Genomic DNA, 24,028 nt, shown 5'->3' on the forward strand with positions numbered 1-24,028 from the left:
AGTCACACAAACATACTAAATTTCTGAAGGGGTCTCACAAAAGCTTTAAGCAACAGACATAGCCAAAAAACACATTTGTGCATTTGTCATTCACAGCATAGTAAAAAGTGCATGTGCTGAATATGCTCTCACTGACTGACATAATATTCCAAGAATTATTTTTTCAAGTAACTGTAAAACAGTATACCTTATAGTTGTCTTGTTTTTGTTTTTGTTTAGTGCATTAAGAATTCTCTTCTCATTAACTCTTAATTGTATATCTGAATATTCTTTTGCGCTGGATATAACAGTAAGCTGTATAAAAATAATCTGTACATGTAAATCACTATATTTCATCAAAAGCTATTAACATTCATTTGATTACACTTTCATAAGAAATAGAACAAACAACAAGTAGCACTTTTACAGTTTGTACAGTATTAGTAAGACACTCTGTACACAATTAATAGTGTACAATACAACAGAAATAAGCAGCTGAAGTTGCCTGCCTTATTTTTCTAAATGAATATGCTTCACATTAAAACACAAAACAATATTAATATACTGTAACTTTCCTTACAATATTAATTGTACATTGTTAATAATGCACAGAAAGATGCTGTTTTGTAAAGTTTAAAACTAGATCACACATTTGCTGTTAATATCAAGAGTACAGTTGGGATTTGAGAAATAATATATAGGAAAATTGGAAAACAGGCTGTTTAATAATGGATTAAAGGAATACTGTAAATACATTTAAAAAAAATAATCAAGAATCAAAATGGGATTGTAAAAAACTAATGTAAACTCAAAAAGTTATTTCCTGCACGTTTGTCTAAAAAAAAAAAAAAAAGTAAAATGTTAAAGAGAAACATGATGACAGAAAATAACACAATCGAACAATGAGTTATTCTATTACATATATGTCATTTTCAGAAATGTAGTTGCTTTACTACCAGATCAGTCATTGTTTCTGTCCCAGAAAAAGAACTGAATTGCTTCATTGTATCATAAGCAATGCAATAACGTGCCATGAGTTTTCCAGTCTCTATTGACAAAAGAAGAAAGTTAATAGAATACAAAAGTTACTACATTGGTACAACAAAAGATTAGAGGTTTCATTGCTTCATGTATTTTGATAACAACATGTAGAATCTTCTCGGTAAAATTATTTTTTTCATTGAAAAATAATTTGTAAAATTTAGAATTTTTAAATACATTTCTTTCTGTGACAATTCTTGGTTTATTTTGTATTTGGTCTTCACAACAAACTTAACTGTTAAGGAATCGCAGATTATATCAAAATGTATTTTTGTCTTTGTAATTATTTTTGTTTTCTCTGCAAACATCACTACTTTTAAGTGCTGAAGTAAAAGTGCTAAGGGAAGAACTATATACTAAAATATAATAAAAAAAAATGGACATAATATATGTGCTATTGTGCATATAACACACTGTACATCATACTATTGGGAATGTCATTTAAAGTAAAGGGTTTGTTTGAAAAGACTGAAATGTCTCTCAGCTGTGCTCTCACAAGCATTTAAATTTACTTCTAGGCAGCTGAGTATTTAAATATGCAACTCATTTAATTACAAACATGTAATATATTATTTCCATTCATGAATACAAAACAAATCACAGTTATAGGTCTACCGTTGACTGGCTTTTATTCATATTGTATACAACTCAAAATGAAAAATTATCTTCTTGAAGACTATACTAAAATGTACTCTGGCTTTTGTAGAATTTGGACTCTACAGCATTTCATTTTTAGCACTCAATGGTAAAACTACACAAGCACTGCAGCATATTTAAAAATAAGGCAAAAGCCAGCAGTGGGCCTTTTGCTTTTTGATATTTATGTTAAAGAACTTCTCAATACCTGGGGGTCCATTAAAACAACAGACTATATTATGTGAACAACAGATCTACTGTAGAAAAATATCCAAAGCAGATTCTTCTAACTGTGGAGACTCTGGTTCTGTACTATGTTTGACACACTGTTTGTGATGTTCTACCAGTCCCTAGTGCTCAGTGGTTATTCTACGCTGAGGACTGCAAAGGTAGTAACAACAGTTTAGGGGAAGTGAAATGTCTGAATAAAAAGAGATCAGGATTGCCAACTTCATTACAGTACTGACTCTGGACACCCAGAATTAGAAGTCAACCAGCTGATGCTGCTCATGCTCTCTACTGTATGACATGTTGTTTTGGAGCAACTTTGCTACCAGGTTATTCCTACATAGCCTACTAAGAGGAGTACAGGGGCACTTTTTTGCCTGCAGGTATTGGACAATATAATATTGGTATTTGGTACGCTCCTCCCTACCTTGGTAATCTTCAACATGACCAGTTATAAGAGATAACTGGCATAGGAACACTGTATTACACTATGTGTAATATTCTATGTTGTAGCTGGAGGAAGAGAATTTTCCATTTGGGATCAATAAAATGTTTGTATTTGTATTCTTCATGCTATAATTTCTACTTTCATGTTTCCATTACTAAAATTTGTATATGCTATCTATTATTTCAATACATTTTTTTTTTCTGATCTATGATGTTTAAAAAATAAGTAGCAAATGAGAGAAAATAACAAAAACTACCTGTTGGCTTAAAGCTGAAATCTTCATCCATTGAAATCATACCAATTGAAGAGAGGGCATTCAGATTTGTTACACAGAGTTCTGTTTAAAATAAAACATCTTCATGTTGTAATGATATTTATTATATGGCAAACCTCTGCCTAATGAAAATGTTCTACAGCAAACCTTGCAACTTGGATTCAATTCCTTCTTTATCCAGTCCTAGAGGAAAACCTATGACATAATAAAGACTGCTGTCTAATTTAAGTCAAAGACAATATGCTTCTGTGGCTTGTTTATATCAGTAATTTGAAATATCTGAGTAAATTACATTTTAATTAAAAGATACGTATTAGAGGAACATACCATAATGAGTTGGGTTTTGGAAGATTCTTATATATAGAAAAGTAGAACGTATCCAGTCAAGAGCAACATTAATATCAGATATTGTATGTAGTGCGATCTCTGCATTTAAATGTTCAACAAGGTGTTTGTGCAAACTAAAAGAAAAAATGAAAACAGATGAATTAAAAGAATCTTGATTTGTAAAAGAACAATGCTAAAAATATACATTTGCAAATTATCCATACATTTTATCAAAAAAGATCTATTATTTTCTATAAAAAACAGAGTTTAATGGTAAAAAAAAAAAAATACCTGCTTTCTATTGTGTCAGTTCCACTTATAAGTTGCATATATTTTTCTTTTGTCTGCAACTTTGTCATTATTACTGCAGTAGCTGAGGTATCAAACTGTAAACACATTTATCAAAAGGTATATACTACTGTCTACTGTAAGAAAGCAACACTTGTTTAATTAAACAACATAATTCACAAAATAAAACTGATAAAATTCTTAAAAACTAAATATGCTCTAAACTTATTTTTAACTTTTTTTTTTAGGAAAGTCAGAATGTATATATAAACATCCATATTGTTTGGAAAGAAAAGAAAATCTACTAAAGCTCTTTTTTCTATTAATTGATTTTCTGTTTAACTTAAAACATGTTAGAAATTTTACAAAAAAATGTATCAATAAAATAAACATGGTTACTTTATTAATAAAATCACAAGGATACAAAATGCTATATATTGCTATTTAAATCTAAAACATTTAAGTTGTGCTTATTTTCATTATTGCTGAAATTCTGATCATACCTGTGGTCTGCCAGCTCTTCCAATCATCTGTAGTATATCAGTTTCACTATATTCTTGAAACATTCCACCAGCATAATGCATTGTTGATTTTATAATAACCAAATGTGCAGGTAAATTAACACCTATTGCTAAAGTTGACGTTGTAACTGCAGCAAAAATAAAAAGCAAGCAGGTATTGTTCCATTGTCCATACAGTAAAACTTTGATTATCCATCAGGCGCTGGGACCAAGGTCATGACAGATAAGAGAAAAGACAGATAACAGAACAGCTACTGTAAAAACGATGTACAGTAGATTATTTTAGCAAATAGTCATTTATTTAAAAAAAATAAATATTAACAAAATTCATTAACTTATATAATATTGTAAAGACAGTAGTAATAAGCAAATACAACTCAGAGGTACTGGAGTTTGAGTCTTTATTCCATAACAAACGGTGCCCTGTCTTATGCTCCCTTATCTGGGTTACAGAGCACATATCCAAAACAATAAAAGAAAGCTTTCCCTACCAATAATTATCTCCTGTGACTCACATTCTATCTTTTTCTATACAATTTATTTTTGTATAGCCCAAAATCACACAAGAATTGCCATAATGGGCTTTAACAGGCCCTGCCTTTTGACAGCCTTGCCTCTCTAAGAAGACAAGGAAAAACTCCCAAAAAAAACGGAAGAAACCTTGGGAAAGGTAGTTCAAAGAGAGACCCCTTTTCAGGTAGGTATACTAGGTATTTCTATACTGGAAACAATTTCAACTCATTGTCTCCTGACTCCCTACTCAAAGCTTCCTTCTGCCATACCTTCCTTTTTCTTCTAACTGTAGCTGTCACTCATCTCCTAAGAGGTGTATCCGCACTTCACTGAAAAGAAGCCCTTTACCCAGTCCTATCATTTACACAGCATTCCGCCCTTTCTGCTCCTGCACAGTGCATCACAAGCTGCCTGCACATCACAATATATTAACAAAACATAACAGAATTCAAAAAGAAAACTACAATGCAGAAGAACATTAATACACAATAACATTACCCTCAGTGGTTTCCATTTTTGATGTTTTTCAGTTTTATCGGTAGCACACTTTATATCGTTCACTGTTCTTCCTACTTCGTAAACAGAAGCAATACTTGAAATGCTTTTGCCATTTCGTAAACATTTAATAATTTCAATTTTTTTGTGAAAATTCCAACACCACATGCATATGTTTATCGGCCATAATGTATAGTAGTTTAATTATAACAAAAGAGAAAAGCTATGAAAACGCTACTAAAGCTGAAGGTATGTAGCTATCACTGTGATTTCAAAATGTGACATGACACGTGGAGCGGGGAAAACACTATGTGCTAGTAAAAGGGAGAGCTGTGCATAGCTCACAGCATATTGTGCAGCAGTAGTAATAGGTAGACACTGGTGTGCACAAGGTGTTTTTTTTTTTTTTTGCCCTGATGGTTAAAGGTGACTGACTATCAAGATTTTACTGTATTTAATTATTTTCTTAATATTTTGAGAAAAATTAAAACTATCTAAAATAACAATGATTCAGAAAACCTGAAAGGAAAATAATCTTTTCCCACCTGACTGTGATGTAGTACTTTTTAATTTAAGAACTTCGCATACTAGAGATTAAAGGATAATTCATTTAACAAATAGGTAATACAAGACAAAACTTGGATAACAACCTTTTACTTTCTATATCCAATTTTTATATATATATATATATATATATATATATATATATACATACAATATACAGTGCATAGTATATTCTGGAGCTAAACCAGGAAGGTCTTATAAACCAATAAAAGAATCTTACTATCAATTGTAAATGTCAAAGAATGACAATGCAATTCCATAAGAACAGGAGTGTTATGCCCACTTTTAGCTGACTTAGTCAAAAGGACCTGGACAACATATAGTCATGGGCAGATTTGTGCAAGGTACAATTTAATGAAAGTAAAAGAAAGCTATTACACACAAGAAGTAAAAATGTTAGAGTTGTACACCCAAGGGGAGGTTTAAAAGTTGAAAATACACCTTATGAGATGGATCAAGGAGTCATTTAGTGGACTTTTGATTACTTTATATGCATCCAGATAATGTACAGAAGCATTCAAGTGTAAAGTTTAAGTCAAGAGAGGTTATGTTTTAGCTATATAATGTACTAGTGAGGCCACAACTGGATTATTGTGCACAGTTTGGGTCTCTGTCGTACAAAACATAGCAGCACTAAGGTAAAAGGTCAACAGAAAAGAACAATTAGGCTGATTCCTGGACTAAGAGGTAAGATCTATGAAGCAAGACTGAAAGAGTTCAACATTTTTAATGTAAATAAATGGGAGATTAAGAGACAACATGATTGAAGTGTTTTAAAATTATGAAGGGAATTAGTACTGTAGATCTCTGCTACTAAATTTTTCAACAAGAATACAGGAAAACAGCAGGAAACTTGTTAAGGGTAAATTTCATACAAATGTTAGAAAGCAGAATCATTGACACATGGACTAAATTAGTAACCAGTGTTGTACAGTAAGACATTACAGACCTTTAGTTCTCGACTTTTGATATTAGGGAGAATCTAAGTGAACACTGTTGGCAGGTTTGCTGGGTCAAATACCCCGTTCTTGTCCAAACTGTTCTAATGTTATAATTGTGATAATGAATTCTGAAATCATTTGCAGAAGTTCTGTGAATTTCTTAGAAGAGCAGTATAAAGAGATTTGCAATAATCATTTTTACTAGGAACAAAAGCATGAACCAACTGATTTGTATTTATAAATGAAAAGCAAAGAGCTCAACTAAGCTGTATTACATAAAAAACAGAGTTTTTAACATATTTCAAATTAAATGTACAGTTCAATTCAGAGTCAAAGATCACTTCTAAACGTTTAGCTTGAATGCTATATTACATGTTTAATAAAGCCAAATCACTCTTAAACTGATCAGAAAGCATTACATTTTCTCAAACACTTTCAAATGGCAATATATAAGTAAGCAGTTTATGAAATCTGTTTCTAAAATCTCCCAATACTGTTATTATTGTAATATAAAATATCATTCTCAAACCTACAGTTTGAGGCAGAAGCATTGAACATGACACAAGAATATAAAAAATTTGACAAACAAGATTAGACTATTCAGTCCACCAAGTTGGTTTGTTTAGCTATTAGCTAAGCTGTTCCAATGTCTCATCCATATACTTTTCAAAGGCTGTCAAGGTTTCTGCTGTAACTACATGACTCATTAGTTTGTTCCACATTCCCACAACTTTTTGACAAAGAAGTTCTTACTGGCTTCAGTCTTAAATGCACTTCTCCTTTATCTCCACCAGTGTATTTCACATATGTGAATCACTATTTAGTTGAAAGAATTTGACTGTATCTATTTCATTGATGCCTTTGAGAATTTGGAAGACTTGTATTAGGTCCCAGGCCAGTCTCTTCTGCTTGAGGATAAACAGGTTTAGTTCTCAATGTCTCTCAGAATAGAGCATGACCTTAAGACCTGGGATGCAGGTATTTTGCTCTCCTGTGCTCATCTTCAAGTGCTGCTATTTTTTTCTTTAAATGTGGTGATCAGATCTGCATACAATACTCCCCATGTGGTCTCACAAGTGTATTATGTAATCTAAGCATAACGTTGCACAATTATATTGAATCGGTTTTACATTAGAGCCTATTACTTTATTAGCCTTTTGAACTGTTTCTGCATACTGCTTAGGAGATGAGAACATTGTATCAGAATAAATAACTCAATTCCTTTTAGTGACTGCTTACTGGAGGACAGTGTTTCTCATCTTGTATTTATAATTGATGTTTCTTTTGCTCACATGTAGCACTTCACAATTTTTTTGCTCAGTTCTGAAGTTTGAGTATTTTTGAATTATTTTCCCGCCTCCTCAGTACCTGCTATTCCTCCAATTTTTACATCATCTACAAATTTTACAAGCTTACTAACTACATCAGAATCTATGTCATTAATATAAATTAGGAAAAGTAGCAGACAGATTCTTGGACTCCACTGATGACCTCACCCCATGTTGTGAGTTCTTCTCTTAACTGTACTCTATCTTCTGGTGGTTAACCAATTTAAGATCCAGTCTTGTAGGTTACCTCTGATCCCATCAGCTTCTAGCTTAAAAATTAATCTTCAGTGTGAACTGAATCAACAGCTTTTTGAAAGTCAGAATAAATTATTTTGTATGCTTTTTTTTGTCAATTATTTATCCACTCAAAAAAAATCATTAGCTGTGATGGAGCTTATCTTGCAAAGCAGCAGGCCTCGCTTTGCCTAAGCATGCATTTATATTCACCCTGGACAAGCTCCGATTTATCACTAGCATGGAATTGCTTAGGAGATCATTCTAATTGGTTTTCTTGTGCAAGTCTCTGTGGGACAGCAGAGGTGAGACATGAGCACAAGTTGCTAAAATATCAACTGCCAGGCCTACAGATTACTTGAAGAAAACCTCTATCAGCCAGCAGCAGATTTAGCCACTTACCTGTGACAGTATTTCTGTTGTGCAGCAGCAAGCCTCTCTCAGGCTGCACATTTGCCAATGATTATACAAGGCAAAAACCAATCCCAGGATGAGGTGGCAATCCACTACAGGGCTCACAAATGCACGTTCCTACGAATACTAGAAAGACGGACAACTCAAAATTGTCATATTACCTCAATTACAAATCTTTTCAATATTGGCATGCCAATAGAGCCTACATGATATTCTGCTTAAAAATGTATTATGATTGTGAAAATACATACTTCATAGATTTAAATTAGCTTTTGCTTTTAATTCACAGCATTGCTTTGCGTTTGTTGATTACCTTCAACAATGTGGGATTTTAAGGCAGGGGCACATATGTTTTTTATTTTCCTTACATAAGTGTGGAGAACTTTCTATGAAAACGTGTGCAGAAATTGTCCCCTTGGATTACAACCTGCCACATGTGAAAGGAAAGCATCATGACCACTGATGAAAAAAGCTGCTTGATTGACTTTTTTGATGTGTTTCCTGTTCTAAGAAAATTAAATGAATTGTTCATTAGAACAACTGATAACTAGGTTTGTGTTCACTTCTTTGCTAAAGATATCAGTTGGATAGACAACAATAACATGAGAATGACCAAAACTCAGATTTAAAGTTGTAACATAAAAAAACGTAAACATATTGAGTATTACAAATCACTAATTTCACTGTGATATTCATTTAAAAGTTTACACACAACAGCATTGTACTTTACACTTCTTAATATTCATGTTAAGTGCACATTGAAACATCCATCCATTATCCAACCTGCTATATCCTAACACAGGGTCACAGGGATCTGCAGGAGCCAATCCCAGCCAGCACAGGTCGCAAGGCAGGAACAAACCCAAGGCAACACACCGCAGGGCCACATTGAAACAGCTTAATCAAAGTTAACTACTGTAGCTCATTTTTAGGAGCCGATTTCATTGTTTTATTGTTTTTAATGTTAATTAAAGTATCCTTTTATTAAAGCATGCTTACATAATACTGGCAAATCCCCAGAAGTAAAAACACTTTCAATAATTTTTCTGTCAGAAATGTCCACTCCTGCATGATGAAATCCAATCCCATGTATTATGAGATCTGTTGAAATAACAATAAAACATTAAATGTTATACTTGAGGTTTTACATAAAAAATACTTTAAGTATACAAACCTTTTAGTTTGGAATCCTGAATAGACTTTGCATGCTGCTGCAACCTGTAAATTACAGCATACAAACATTCTTTAAAGTCTTGATCTTTAAATTTTTTTTGTGCTGCATAAATTATGCTATACAACTTATAAAACTGCTTCACATTACATTTTTAAAAGCTTTAGCTACAAAGATATATACTGAGTGATACAAAATGCCAAAAATTATTATATTTTTCTGCTTGGACTACGGTACCATTTAACAAACTTTCAGATGTTACAGAAAAGACCCTATTTCAATACCTTTGTTTATGCTCAGTGTCCAAAATGAACCGGGCATCTTTTGCAAGTACAGATGCACCCTGCTGAACACCCTTTCGTGTAGCACAAAACTGGATAAAAAGAAGTAATTATTGCTTTGTAAAGTTCCAAATTTGAAATTTGAAAAACAGAATACACCACTATAATTGATATTTACCACAAGCGTTGGCTTTTGATCAGAATATGTCTGAATAATATTTGACAATTTGTAATTGAGAGATAAGTCAAACTTAAACTCAGTCTGATTATTGATGCATGGAAATCCAAGAACTACTTTTCGAAGTTTTACTGGTCTATGACTTTCATCCATTTTCAAACAGACAGCGGGCTCTTCTTCATTTGACAGCCATGCAGCGATCTAAAATGGTAAAAATGACTAGTTTAACAGAAAAAAAGAGAGAAACTCAGCACTCTAAATTTATTTTCAATAAACACTATACCATTCAATTTTTCTTATTAATGGTAAACCCACTGGTGCTCTGAGAAAAATGCCACAGTAGATTACTTACATCTTTTATATTTGGAATTGTTGCAGAAACTGCAACAAATCTTAGAAGGAAATCTGAGCAGGACTTCTCTGGCCCACGTGAAAAATATAAATGCATGGTTTTCATTCTGCTGACAACTACTTCCAGAGTTGCTCCTCGTGCTGAATCTTTTATAACATGGACCTAATAATGAATATAAAATTTCACTCTGGTGTTACAGTATCAAAGGCAGTATCAAAAATGTTTCACATTTTCTATCTTAATCTTATGCATAAATTGGATTACAAATTTGAGAACTAAGGTTATAATTGTTTGATTAGCCTAAAATATGTAAAGCCCACAGTAATTAAAAGCTGGAAGACATTTGTAGTATGAAGACCTTAATACCTATCTATGAATTTAGACTTCACAAGACAAGAATCAACTGAAGCTTTACTTTCATAATATACACAATAGTGTTATATGTACAACAAATAAAATGCAAGATCAATGATATATTTTTGCCCCAATACAAACTGCACAGTTAATAAAGGATTTATTGAACACATACAAGCAGTTACGAAAAAAACGTTTTTTTGTCAACAATTAAGAGCACTTTAGTTTTTTATAGTTATTGACAACAGAATCCTATACATAGAAAGTGAACAAACTAGAAAAATGCCTTCCAAAATAAGAATGTTAAACAGGGTGTTTAATATTCAAATGCATAATAATGACAACAATACATAATACATAATAAATGCTTCCTTTACAGTTTGCCAAAGGTAAGTCCAACATATGTAGGTGTTATTTACCCTGACCTAAACAAAAAACTTTTGGTGGTGTAAAGGAAATCCTCAACTCAGGAAAAGCCAAATGCTCTAGTATTAACAGAGTTAATCCTCTAAAATAGAGAGATGACTTGCTTATTAAGCTGCAACAAAAGATAGAGAAGATATTTTGGTGATGAACTTTGCTTGGTATCTGATTTCTGGTAAATTTCCCAATTCTTTATTAAAAAAAATACCTTTGCCTTTCTCTGAAGGCAGTTACAACATAAACCTCAACATCAAAAGTGCTAACAAAAATTAATGTCAAGGAGGAAAATTAAAGTCCTAGCTAAATTTAATTATTAATGCCATTCAAACCGTAATAACTATAACAAGTACATAAAAGATTTTGTGATTTTTATCCACATTCTTGGAAAACTTCTTTTGTGAAATGCCAGCTTTAATAATGTTACGCAGGTGACATCATGAGTGGACTTCCAGGTGTACAGCCCAAAAAACGCAGCTTGCCATTTGAGTGACCATCAAGAAAAATAGAAAATCCAATACAGTGCTGTGACCTTTCAAAACACAATCCATCCATCCATTATCCAACCCACTATATCCTAACTACAGGGTTATGGGGGTCTGCTGGAGCCAATCCAAGCCAACACAGGGCGCAAGGCAGGAAACTGATATTCTACTATTTGATGTAATAGTAATGCATTATGATAAGTGAAAAAATACAACACCACTCCTACATAATAAAACTTTACTTTTCTTTAAGAAACTGACCTCATCTACAAGGATAAGTCTAACCAACTGGACCAAGCAATTATCCCTCCATTTTCTTGTCATGCTGTCCCATTTTTCCTGAAAAAAAGCAACTGAAAATAAATACCTCACAACAAAATAAAGTCCAGGTTGAAAATGAACTTTAAGAATTAAATCTGTTTGCATTATTATAGCACACAGAAACTTGCCTTAAGATATAAAAACGTGATGCATTACTTGAGCAGTATTAGAAGTGTCACTTACTGGTGTAGTCATGATAAGCTGTGCATCTTGAATCTCAAAGAAGTCATCCATTTCTGTATCTCCTGTCAGTTCTTTGCAATTCAACCCTAAAGGCCCAAATTTTTGTTTCCAGTCATCATAGCGCTGACTGCATAGAGCTTTAATTGGTGCCACTAAAAGAATGTTAGAGAAAACTGATTTTTATAACTGATATTTCTTGAAAGATTGTTTAGGTTTTAGGAATTGATGTTGTATGATGTGCATAAAAGAATATATATATATATATATATATATATATACATACATACATATATATATATATATATACATACATATTATATATATATATATAGATATATATATATAGTGGTGTGAAAAACTATTTGCCCCCTTCCTGATTTCTTATTCTTTTGCATGTTTGTCACACAAAATGTTTCTGATCATCAAACACATTTAACCATTAGTCAAATATAACACAAGTAAACACAAAATGCAGTTTTAAATGATGGTTTTATTATTTAGGGAGAAAAAATCCAAACCTACATGGCCCTGTGTGAAAAAGTAATTGCCCCCTGAACCTAATAACTGGTTGGGCCACCCTTAGCAGCAATAACTGCAATCAAGCATTTGTGATAACTTGCAATGAGTCTTTTACAGTGCTCTGGAGGAATTTTGGCCCACTCAATTTTGCAGAATTGTTGTAATTCAGCTTTATTTGAGGGTTTTCTAGCATGAACCGCCTTTTTAAGGTCATGCCATAGCATCTCAATTGGATTCAGGTCAGGACTTTGACTAGGCCACTGCAAAGTCTTAATTTTGTTTTTCTTCAGCCATTCAGAGGTGGATTTGCTGGTGTGTTTTGGGTCATTGTCCTGTTGCAGCACCCAAGATCGCTTCGGCTTGAGTTGACGAACAGATGGCCGGACATTCTCCTTCAGGATTTTTTGGTAGACAGTAGAATTCATGGTTCCATCTATCACAGCAAGCCTTCCAGGTCCTGAAGCAGTAAAACAACCCCAGACCATCACACTACCACCACCATATTTTACTGTTGGTATGATGTTCTTTTTCTGAAATGCTGTGTTCCTTTTACGCCAGATGTAACGGGACATTTGCCTTCCAAAAGTTCAACTTTTGTCTCATCAGTCCACAAGGTATTTTCCCAAAAGTCTTGGTAATCATTGAGATGTTTCTTAGCAAAATTGAAACAATCCCTGATGTTCTTTTTGCTTAACAGTGGTTTGCGTCTTGGAAATCTGCCATGCAGGCCGTTTTTGCCCGTTTTTGTCTCTTTGTTATGGTGGAGTCGTGAACACTGACCTTAATTGAGGCAAGTGAGGCCTGCAGTTTTTTAGACGTTGTCCTGGGGTCTTTTGTGACCTCTCGGATGAGTCGCTCTGCGCCTAAGGGTAATTTGGTCGGCCGGCCACTCCTGGGAAGGTTCACCACTGTTCCATGTTTTTGCCATTTGTGGATAATGGCTCTCACTGTGGTTCGCTGGAGTCCCAAAGCTTTAGAAATGGCTTTATAACCTTTACCAGACTGATAGATCTCAATTACTTCTGTTCTCATTTGTTCCTGAATTTCTTTGGATCTTGGCATGATGTCTAGCTTTTGAGGTGCTTTTGGTCTACTTCTCTGTCAGGCAGCTCCTATTTAAGTGATTTCTTGATTGAAACAGGTGTGGCAGTAATCACACCTGGGGGTGGCTACGGAAATTGAACTCAGGTGTGATACACCACAGTTAGGTTATTTTTTAACAAGGGGCAATTACTTTTCACACAGGGCCATGTAGGTTTGGATTTTTTTCTCCCTAAATAATAAAAACCATAATTTAAAAACTGCACATATAAACATATATATATACACATATATAGATATATATATGTACATAGATATACACACACACACACATATATATATATATATATATATATATATATATATATATATATATATAGTATATATACACACACACATACTACAAATCTGCAGGCATATTTAAAAAATAAAGATATAATGGTTTAATTATCAGATAGAACTAACATATTTACTTACTGTAAACAACTTTTATATTACTCCATGCAGCTGATTCCATTAGTAAGCGAATAATTGCTATTTCAAAAAGTACAGTTTTTCCAGAACCAGTTGGTGCACAAACAATAACATTTCTGTTGGTGTACAGAAGCTACAGAGATAAAGGATTTAAAATAATTCAATAATCAAAAAGGCCTTATTTTAAAACTTTCAAATGATGAAAGTTACAATGACAACAATACTTACATCATCCAAAGATTTAGACTGAATAGAATTGAAATATGGAAATTCCTTAAAAATATGTGTGAACTGTGAAGCTATGAAATATATAAATTAAGGCTAATAATGAATACCAATCTAAATATTTTTTCATACACACTAAATTAACAACTTAAACAAAAGTACAAAAAAAAAATCAAGCATTTTAAAAAACATACAACACACACACACAGTATATACTATATATACAGTATATAGACATGTACTCTAAATATGTACACATACATAAAAAGGTGGTCCAAATTCTAACTGCTATAGGGTAAACCAAAAAACTGCACCTCAAAAGAGGTCTATCATTTGAGATGACACACTCATAGAAAGACCATGTGTCACTGCAAACCTCAAGAAGGGCAAAACATTGAAAAATAATGACATAACAAAAACAAGTAATACAATCAATTAATAAGCAATATGAATGATACGACTCCATTAGTAAATGTATGATTTTAATAATAATAAAAAGGCAAGTTTACAGGATGTAGTACAGTCATGGGGAACTTCAACTACTCGAATATTAACCTGGCTAATCTTGCAAATAGTAGAGTACATGAGCAATAGCTTAAATATATAATCAGAGACTGTTTTTCAAAGCAGTATGCTGAAGCGCCAAAACAAGGGGATGTCTGTCTAGACTTAGTATTTTGTAATAACCAGGGCAGAATTGAGGGTGTAGAGGTAAATGAATCGCTAGGGTCAAGTGATCATAATATAATACAATTCTCAGTATTTTGGTAGATTGCCAATGCAACTAAAGCTGTTTAACTTTGGTAGGGCAAATTTGGAATAATGACTAAAAGGAGTTAAATAAAACAAGTCAACAATAAAATCTCAGAAAAAGAAATAAAGTTCAAGGAAAAACAATATTTCCAAGAAATATTAGCAAAACAAAACAGTGTCAAATACTGAAACTAAATAAACTAAATATTGAAACTAAATAATTAAACATATTTACAACTTTACACATAGCACAAAGGATTTAAAATTAGGGTGGGTTTCATTGCAGACTTCTAAAAATATTAAACAATGTTAAGATCAATCATTCATTTAGGAGTGCTTCCATAACTAAATAAACAAATTAAATTCACTGCAGTCTACATCATATCCTACCCACTCATTAATTAGTAAGTGCAACTATGGCAAGATTTATATTGGAGATGATCTTATTTTCAAAATTAAATGCATTACGGCATTTGTATAATGATAATACATAGACAATTTGTTAAATAAATGTAAGTTATTTTACTGTGTTGTCGGTCAAGGGTAAGACAGGAGCCAAGATGAAATATTGGGAGTGGGGCACCTTGTTTACTCAAAATAATAAGTTGACTCAAATAAACAAGCGCTCAAAAGAGCAGTAAAATAAACAAAATCAAAATGTAGCCATAGGTTGTAGCTTAAAGGCTGTAGAAAGTGGTCAGGCTTCTGAGTTAGAGCTCCGTAGTAGGGTGGCTCATCTCCCAAATGAGAGGTCTCCTTCTAGGTCTGCCCTGCTTTTATAGCTCATAGACCAGCAAGGGTGGGGTCAGTTGCCATCAATGGGCATCTTCTCGATGTTGTGGTGACAAGAGAGACAATTATTGTGCTCCCTGGTGTCCCAGGGTGGAAGTGCTTAACTTCAACGAGCCCAGAAGGTATCCCTCTGATGCACAAGCATGACAACTGTTAATAATTTCTAATTTATAAGCTGATAATATAACAATGTTTATTAAATGTTTATAAGAATATCTGTACTAAGCTTGATCGACTTTAACTGAGACATGTCTGCAATTGGTAATAGAGGTCAGAAAGCTGGAGAAAAGAAAAGGGATGGAAAAGCATTGACAGCTGGTATGTCTGTGGAGTGAATAACACTGTTGCAATAAAGAAAATGTCCTCACAAGAATATCCACTGAATTTTATGTTTGTGTCTCTGATAATCTGGAACCCAACATTCACATATCATTTAAATTAAATCATTGGGCTTTAGTTAATATCCACTCATACTCCCTGCCTATCGCATACCATTTACACCAGCTATAAAAGCTCTCCACATGAAATGCACTAGTGATTTTCAAACACTAAGAACTTTACTGGTCTGGAATTCCCACAATATCTTTCACTGTGGGATAATTTGGCATGGCATCAAAACAAAAAAATGTCAACCTTGTTAGTGGATGACAACTGGGTAATAGTGAAATCTATAACTAATTCCCAGACATTGGCCATAGAACAATACAACACAGCATACCGCCAACCCCCAGCATGGTGGAAGATAAGTTATGTGCATAGCTAGAGTATATGGAAAATGTACTGAGATTGTCTTCATTAATAGCCAGCTGGAATCTGATTTCACCTGTAATAGCTGTATCTGCAATGCTGCACATGACTGCTATTAGTGCAGGTGTACCTCTGCCAGAGAAGAAAAGGGAGAAAGAAGTTGGAAGCATAGAATTTCCAAATATAAGGGCAGAAGGTGTATAGCAAGCTAATATGGATGCATGGCAGGCCATCAACACTACCATTTTTATATAAATATTTTGTTTTGTTTACTAATGTTTAATTAAAATTCTTTATTTGCATTTCATCATATTTGACTTATTCCCCTTATATTCGAGAAATAAACACAGTGCACTGTCCAGAGGAGTGAGGAAACTTTAGCACATAATGAAAGTTATGCACTTTATTTAAAGATTGTGGAAAAATTACACATTATATAAAATGAAACACATAAACATTACACATTGCCACCAGGCTACCGAGGTGGTCTCGGTGTGCCTGAAAAGAGAAAAGTTGTGCCATGATATGCAGGCTTATTCTCTTCACCATCTCATCCAACTTTTGTTTTCTTTCACTTTAAAAAGGGCTGCCTGAATTAAAGCTCAACATTCTTAGCATTATGATGCATTCAGAAAACTCACCCCTTATTTGAAGCTGCTAATGTGATTTAACAGAGTTAAATGGGCATACCTCTTACCTCTGTTTATAATTCTAATTCTTTCTTCAGTGTGGAATTAAGCGTAGATGACCATAAAGCATTACAACAGTAAATTCAGGTTAACACAAAATAATATTAGCTTTAAAAGACCCGGCAATATAAGATACTGTCTAAATTTTGTAATATTTTTAAGCTGGATGAAGCAGGTTTTAGAAACACAGAAAGGTGATGACTGAAGGTTTCATCCATATCAATAATACTTCCTACATTTTAGAAAAACTTATGTAAACTAAAATTCAAGGCTTTTGAATTAACAGGTTATAGAATTGATTTGCCATTCACAGAGTTACCATCCACTGAAAAAACTTGTTTTTGATTATTTTTTCACAAATAATTATCTGTCATCCTCTATTTTACATCAATAAAGCAGTTAATTAATTATGTAATTTAAAGTATAGTTTTGGTTTAAGAGTTTAGTAGTTCCGCTATGCCTATACAGTATGCATACTGCAAAACTACATTTTTGAAATTATTAAAAAAATACACATTTTATTGAAATTCAATTTAATCCCAAAGTAAATCCATCAAGCAAGTATCAGATTTCTTTTATTAAAATTATATATTTTTCAAATAAAAAAATGAAAATTATTAAACAAAAAGGAATGATGTTGTAGGTACTGTATAAATCTTCTTTACAATGTAAATTTACAGAATCAACAATTTAAACCCATTACTCATTTAATTCATTCATTCCTTCAGTGTTGTTGGGTCCCTGTGGCCTATGGTCACTGCATTGGAATAAAATTGAAGAAAGTACCAGTCCATCACACGGCACAGACATGCACACAATTTGTAATACAGGACCACTTTACAGCGCCAATTAACCTAGTCTTTGGAATGTGTGAGAAAGACCAGACTATCAAGAATAACACCCATTCAAACATGAGAAAACATTAAAATTCTACAAAGACCATTAAAAAGTGTTTAAAGTACTAGCAATTTTTATTACACAAATATTTCCTGTTTGCCCATGTTTCTATTAAAAATTTTAGCTAAGCAGGACATTTACAGGATGGTTTAGATATCCATAATATTTGCTTTAATCATTAAAATAATGAAAATTAAGTTAAGGGCTGCGTTATATTGTATCTATAAAAAACAAAATAATAAGTTATTCCCATGCTAATAAAAAGATTAGAGATATAATGCTTTGGCTATGTTACTTTTCATCAGGTGTGGCACTAGTCTTTTCTTTTTTTCACCAGGACAATAAACGTTAATTTTGAATCCCTTTAAAACATGCAAATATGTGAAATCACTTTATTTGTTATATATACCTTTTGTTATTGAAGGATACGGATTTCAGAAACTGGTCTAAAACTTTGAGAGATTTTGTCAGTCAAATCTAAAAAACCAAGTAAAAGTCATTTAACATTAGATTTTAGAAAATGTTTTCTTAAACATGTATCCATGGACCTTTGAACTTTAAGGCTAAACAAAGCACCAGGGGAATCCTTAAATATAAGATTGAAAATGAAATATTTAACAAGAATCACAAAGCAACACAGACAAAGGGAAAGGCTGCATAATTCACAGGGAAAACGTCTGGTTGTGTAATTCAAACCAAGATGCTAAATTCATGAGGTGGCTGTGCTACATAGTGCATACTTTGCCACCCCATTCAACAAACAGACAACAGTTAAAACTATGAAAAAAATGTTTTGTTTGAGACTGTTCAGTGTGAAGAAAAAAAAAACAATCATATAATTTTTTTCCGCATAACACCTTCTAGAACCGAAAATACTTCCAATTAAAAACTGACAAACGTAAAAGTTTCTATAATTACTCCTAATACATTTTGATATTTTTGCCTTAACATTTCTAACTTTAACTTAGATAACTGATTAATAGCAATTGACAGACAAACCAGATAATATCAACTAGCATACTCCAAGTGAAAATGATTTACAAAACATGTACAGTATGTATGCAGACAAATATTAAATAATTATAAAATTGGCAAAAGCTAAACACAAAATTAGTTAACAGTGAATTAGAAATACTAAACCTTCAACATTGGATAAAACCTTTGCAAAAAAGGAAAATTAAGAACTGTAAGAGAAAAACAGTAATAAACTATCTGAATTATATACTAAACCAATTATCAGTCCAAATGTCCTCTCTTCCAGGAAAGACTAAACTACTAGCAACCAGTAAAAATCTATATGCAGATCCCTCAAGAAATGTTATTAAATATGTAATTCCTTGGTCTTCCAAGGAATGTCAAATTGTGTGGGTCAGTAATGATGTTAGAAATACTTAGGAATGTCATATTAAGTTTAAAAGCAAAAAAAGAATTATAAAGGATTATTTATACCTAAATAACAGTGAAGCAGTTTGTATTTAAAGTTTCCTAACATATGTGGTAAACACCATTTCTTTTTAGCACACATTGTTTATCCAACAAAACTCAGATGGCAAAATATTAGTTGTGGGTAGTGCAGCAAATACTGTTTAAATAACATTGTATCCTAAACAGCTAACATAGAAGCAGACAAGGCACATTTTATAAGGTATAAAAACAATAAATAATGTATATAAACAAAAAATGTTCTAAGTTGTAAATTTAACTTTATTACTTACTGATTTATATATACTGTATTATTAACCTTTAACAGTCTCTCTCTTACATTAGGAATTATTATTAAATCTGCTTAAAAATAGCATTTAGCTATGCTTCCCATTGCACAAACACTCCAGATGTTATATAGCTTAAAATAAAGTTATAAAATAAATTAAAAAATGTTATGATTACTTGTGTTCCTACGAATTTGCCCATTTACAACTACATTTCCTTAGGTGAAATCTGAAACTATTTCATCTACAATTTGCCTTTTCTGTCATATGCTTTAAAAGTCTGTTTTTCAATTAGGATTTATGTACTGATTTCACCTTAATGGCGCACTTAATGTAATGTTTCAGTCCTGTGGCTTAAGGTGGCAGATTTGTCTCCACTATCAGGATAAGAATAGGTGAACAAGGGGAAATTCAAAAAATTGTCTGCAGTACATCAATGTATGAAATTAACTGCAGCAGATAACTAGAAACAGAGAATGCAAGCAACATAATAAATTCCTGAAGATTTTACTTTCTTGGAAGACAGATATCAAATTTAAATATAAAGTTGGCAGGCCATTAAAAATAACTTTTCCTCTGTCTGAAACAGAAAAATCAAATGTCAAAATGAATTTCCCATGAATAGTGATATTTTCTACAACTGTATTAACAAATGCATGCATTTTGCAGAACAAACAAATATGTTGTACACAGTAGAATAAACATATATACTGTAATATTTATATAAACCTTACCTTGTCCAGTATGTGTTTTCTGTGTCAAAGGATGAATATGTGCTGTTTTTGCAAACTTTCCATGCCTTTTACTTACAGATTCAGATGTATTGAAAAGTTCAAGTCCTGGGCCATACAAGGGGCTTTGACTTTTATCCACAGCTTTCACAAAACTGTTTGCTATCAAATTTGGAAATATGACATTTGAACTGGAACAAATGGGTGTTGCTGTTAAATGTAAAGAGGTACTGTTGTAATCCGGAAATTCAGAGGTCAATCCTGCTTGTGAGGTTCTAAACAAACTGTAAGAAATAAGAAAAATAATCCACACATTTAACAAAACAATGCTATAACAATACTCTTTCATTTTTTGAATATTTGATTAGAACGGTTTGTAGCAGCTCTACAATTATCAAAAAGGTCTTGTCTGAAATTAAGTACTTTTTTGTTTTGCTATAATGTAAATATTAAACTCTCAAGATTAATGAAGTCAATCAAATCAAAATTTGAATGTGGACAACTGTATATTATTGTATACATTTTTGATCTCAACAAAACTCAATTTTATTCATTACTACTGTTCATAATAAATATGAAAATGTGATGTTTGAAGTTCTGAATTTAGTGTATTTACACAGGTTCTGTAAATAACTGATTTTCTGATTCAAGTGTGCATTAAAGACTTCACAGAATCCATGACATATTTTAATGTTAGTGTACCTTGAATCAACATTTTCAGAAATTCTTGTTTACACAAAACCACAGAGAGCACTGCATTAAATGCATTAATGTGTGACTAAATTTATTTCAATTACATATTTATCCCCAACATATCTTTGGAAAAAACCAAGTGCAATATAACTATTTTTAAATAGTAAAAAGTTTTGTAATCTTAAAATTCATTAATGTAATAATTAAATAAATATCATTATGATTATGAACATAATACATAATTTTAGACAATTTTAGATAAGCATTTACGCAGTTAATAAATTGATCATTCTTATGTATTAGCTGAAATAAACCTGTAGTATTTTGTTGTCATCAGAAGATGGCAGCCTCTGATAATATTAATTTTACTGCACAGCATTAAATCAACAAAATATTAGTTCAGGATAAAACATCTGTATCACAATGAGACTTGGACAGCCTGCACTGCTGTGCTTAGTTAATATTTTTCTTGGCTTTATTAGTTTACAATGTGGCACATTACCAAAAGATGCTAGATCCACAAAAAATATCTGCTTATTTTTTATAAAATTATAAATGTTGCTATAATCTTTCTACTTAACATTTTTGAATAATTCAGAAAGGAACTGTTTATGGAATACAGAATATACCACAATGCTTTAAAGAACAAAACAAACCAAACAATACCCAAAATGTGATAACATCTGTGTCTTGTAACAAAACTGCCCACTGGTTTACCTTCAGAGACTGAAGGCATGTCAGGCCGATTAGCGATACTATACTGGCCAAACAAATCTGTGTGTATGCGCCAGGGATGAACCAAAGTCTAGCTCCAGGATAACTTATCTGTTTTAGCTAGCTACAAACTCAATCAGGAAAAAGTAGGTAGAAAAAATGTAGGTAGAGGGGTATGGGATGAAGAACAAAATCTGTATATGTGTTCTATAACCATAATGGAGAACAGAAGATCACAAAAGTAAACCTTGCAGCAGATGTGTTAAAAGAAATGGGAGTCCTTTCGGTACATAGTATCAATGATACACAGGAGCGAATGTCTAGAGAAAGAAATTAGGCAGAAAATAAGAACAAGATATAAAAGTTGGATAAACTGTAGTGGTATACCATTGTGATATGCTGACACAAATATAACAAAAATGGTGTGAGGCCTAATAAAAGAATTCAAAGAAAGGCTTCAGCCAGCAAAGGTCCAAAATGGGGCCCTGGCATTAAAAGTTCAGCATAGATCTTAAATGTCAAATGATATCTTTCAAGGGAGAGGATGACCATAATGCTCTGGCTTAACATATACAGGCAAAACACAAATTTATATAAATAAAAAAACATATATTTATACAAACAAAGAAGAATCACGAAAATAAGGCAAACAGGTAAAAGGGCAGAGGGTATGTCTAAAAAGGCAATCCACGGCAACCATGACTAATATTACATACAATAATCAAAATCCAGAAACCATTATCAAAATATCAGAAAATTTCAAAAGAACAATACTCACAAAAAGCAGTCCATGGTGATCAATGAACCACTGCTGAGACAATCTCACAAAACACTAAGACTGTAAATACACTTAAATAAATAATACATAATTACTAAACAATAAAACATAGCAATATTAACAGAAAATACATAAATATAATAAAATTACTTAAACAAAAGAGAAAATGTACACAAGCCAGGGAATAAGCCTCAGCTGTACTATAACAAATATTTTGCAACAAAAGAATAGTTTGCAATGTTCAGGTCAGGTTAGGGAGCAAGCACTGGTTCAGCGCTTTGCCGTTCCCACCACATTATGAAACAGCTTGAGATCCCAGTTGGCAACCCCCCAGGCAGGCATTATGTGGGTGTCCCTTTGGCCTGGTCCAGCTGCTCGGGTCCTAAACAATGAGAATCCTAGAAGCCAAATCAACCTCAGGGAATCACATCACATGGCTGTGGTGCCGTTAACTGACGCTCCCTCACAATGCAAGTAACATACCTCATTCAGGACTCCGTGAGCAACTGTTTGTTCAACACAAAGTCAAACCAGTGATACCCAAGGATTCTCCGAAGAGACACAGTACTGAAGGAGTCCAGTCTTTGTCTTAGGTCACTGCAAAACAGGAAGTACCAGGACTCTAAAGACTTGGGCCATTGCCCTTTTGCAGATATCGGGAGCACCACACACCCCTTTCCAATAACCACATAACCCTGCCATGCTCTTCCAATCCGTCTACTGACTTTATTGGAAGTCACCAGGTAAATGTTTTTAAAGGATGGGAAAATAAGAGACACACCCCCACTGCAGTGACTCCAGATAAGAAAAGAAAAAAAAGCAGGCAAAATATTTTTTATTTTTTATTTTATTAATTTTATTACAATCCATACATAGCAATCAAGTTTTTACAAAAAAAGAATTATGTTAAGAACAGATCGATCCCCACCCTGAGAGAGAGAGCAAGCCAAACGGTGTAAAATTTAAGGCTTGTAAACATACCTAAATTAATAAATTCTCTGTGCTTTATAAACTTATTTTAAAATATTACTGATTAGATCCTGCCATGTTTTGAAAAAGTCTGTACAGATCCTCTAACTGAGTATTTGATTTTTTCCAATTTCAAATAATATAACACATCGGTTTCCCACTGACTTAAAAGAGGAGAGTTTGGGTTCTTCCAGTTTATCAGAATGAGTCTGTGTGCCAACAGTGTAGTGAATGCAATCACAATTTGTTTGTACTTTCTCCACTTTAAACCCCTCTGGAAGAACCCCAAACACAGCTGTTAATGGGTTAGGAGGGATTGTG

At 32.8% G+C, this 24,028-nt stretch overlaps 1 protein-coding gene across 1 annotated transcript in view; it reads right to left on the minus strand.

The window, feature by feature from the left end:
• hfm1 (helicase for meiosis 1) overlaps positions 1 to 24,028 on the minus strand; it is an 88,781-nt gene that overhangs the window by 43,228 nt on the left and 21,525 nt on the right. Inside the window, exons 3-20 of the mRNA XM_039734649.1 lie at positions 20,557 to 20,837; positions 18,543 to 18,590; positions 14,239 to 14,309; positions 14,014 to 14,143; positions 11,977 to 12,128; positions 11,734 to 11,811; positions 10,214 to 10,375; positions 9,862 to 10,062; positions 9,687 to 9,775; positions 9,406 to 9,449; positions 9,231 to 9,332; positions 3,725 to 3,870; positions 3,225 to 3,319; positions 2,934 to 3,067; positions 2,754 to 2,801; positions 2,589 to 2,669; positions 936 to 1,027; positions 188 to 294 (exon numbers count right to left, since the gene is read on the minus strand). Coding sequence (XP_039590583.1) covers positions 188 to 294; positions 936 to 1,027; positions 2,589 to 2,669; positions 2,754 to 2,801; positions 2,934 to 3,067; positions 3,225 to 3,319; positions 3,725 to 3,870; positions 9,231 to 9,332; positions 9,406 to 9,449; positions 9,687 to 9,775; positions 9,862 to 10,062; positions 10,214 to 10,375; positions 11,734 to 11,811; positions 11,977 to 12,128; positions 14,014 to 14,143; positions 14,239 to 14,309; positions 18,543 to 18,590; positions 20,557 to 20,837 — 2,061 coding nt within the window. The remainder of the gene's footprint in view (positions 1 to 187; positions 295 to 935; positions 1,028 to 2,588; positions 2,670 to 2,753; positions 2,802 to 2,933; positions 3,068 to 3,224; positions 3,320 to 3,724; positions 3,871 to 9,230; positions 9,333 to 9,405; positions 9,450 to 9,686; positions 9,776 to 9,861; positions 10,063 to 10,213; positions 10,376 to 11,733; positions 11,812 to 11,976; positions 12,129 to 14,013; positions 14,144 to 14,238; positions 14,310 to 18,542; positions 18,591 to 20,556; positions 20,838 to 24,028) is intronic.

This window comes from Polypterus senegalus, chromosome 14, assembly GCF_016835505.1.
Source record: "Polypterus senegalus isolate Bchr_013 chromosome 14, ASM1683550v1, whole genome shotgun sequence".
In the NCBI taxonomy this organism is placed as follows: Eukaryota; Metazoa; Chordata; class Cladistia; order Polypteriformes; family Polypteridae; genus Polypterus; species Polypterus senegalus.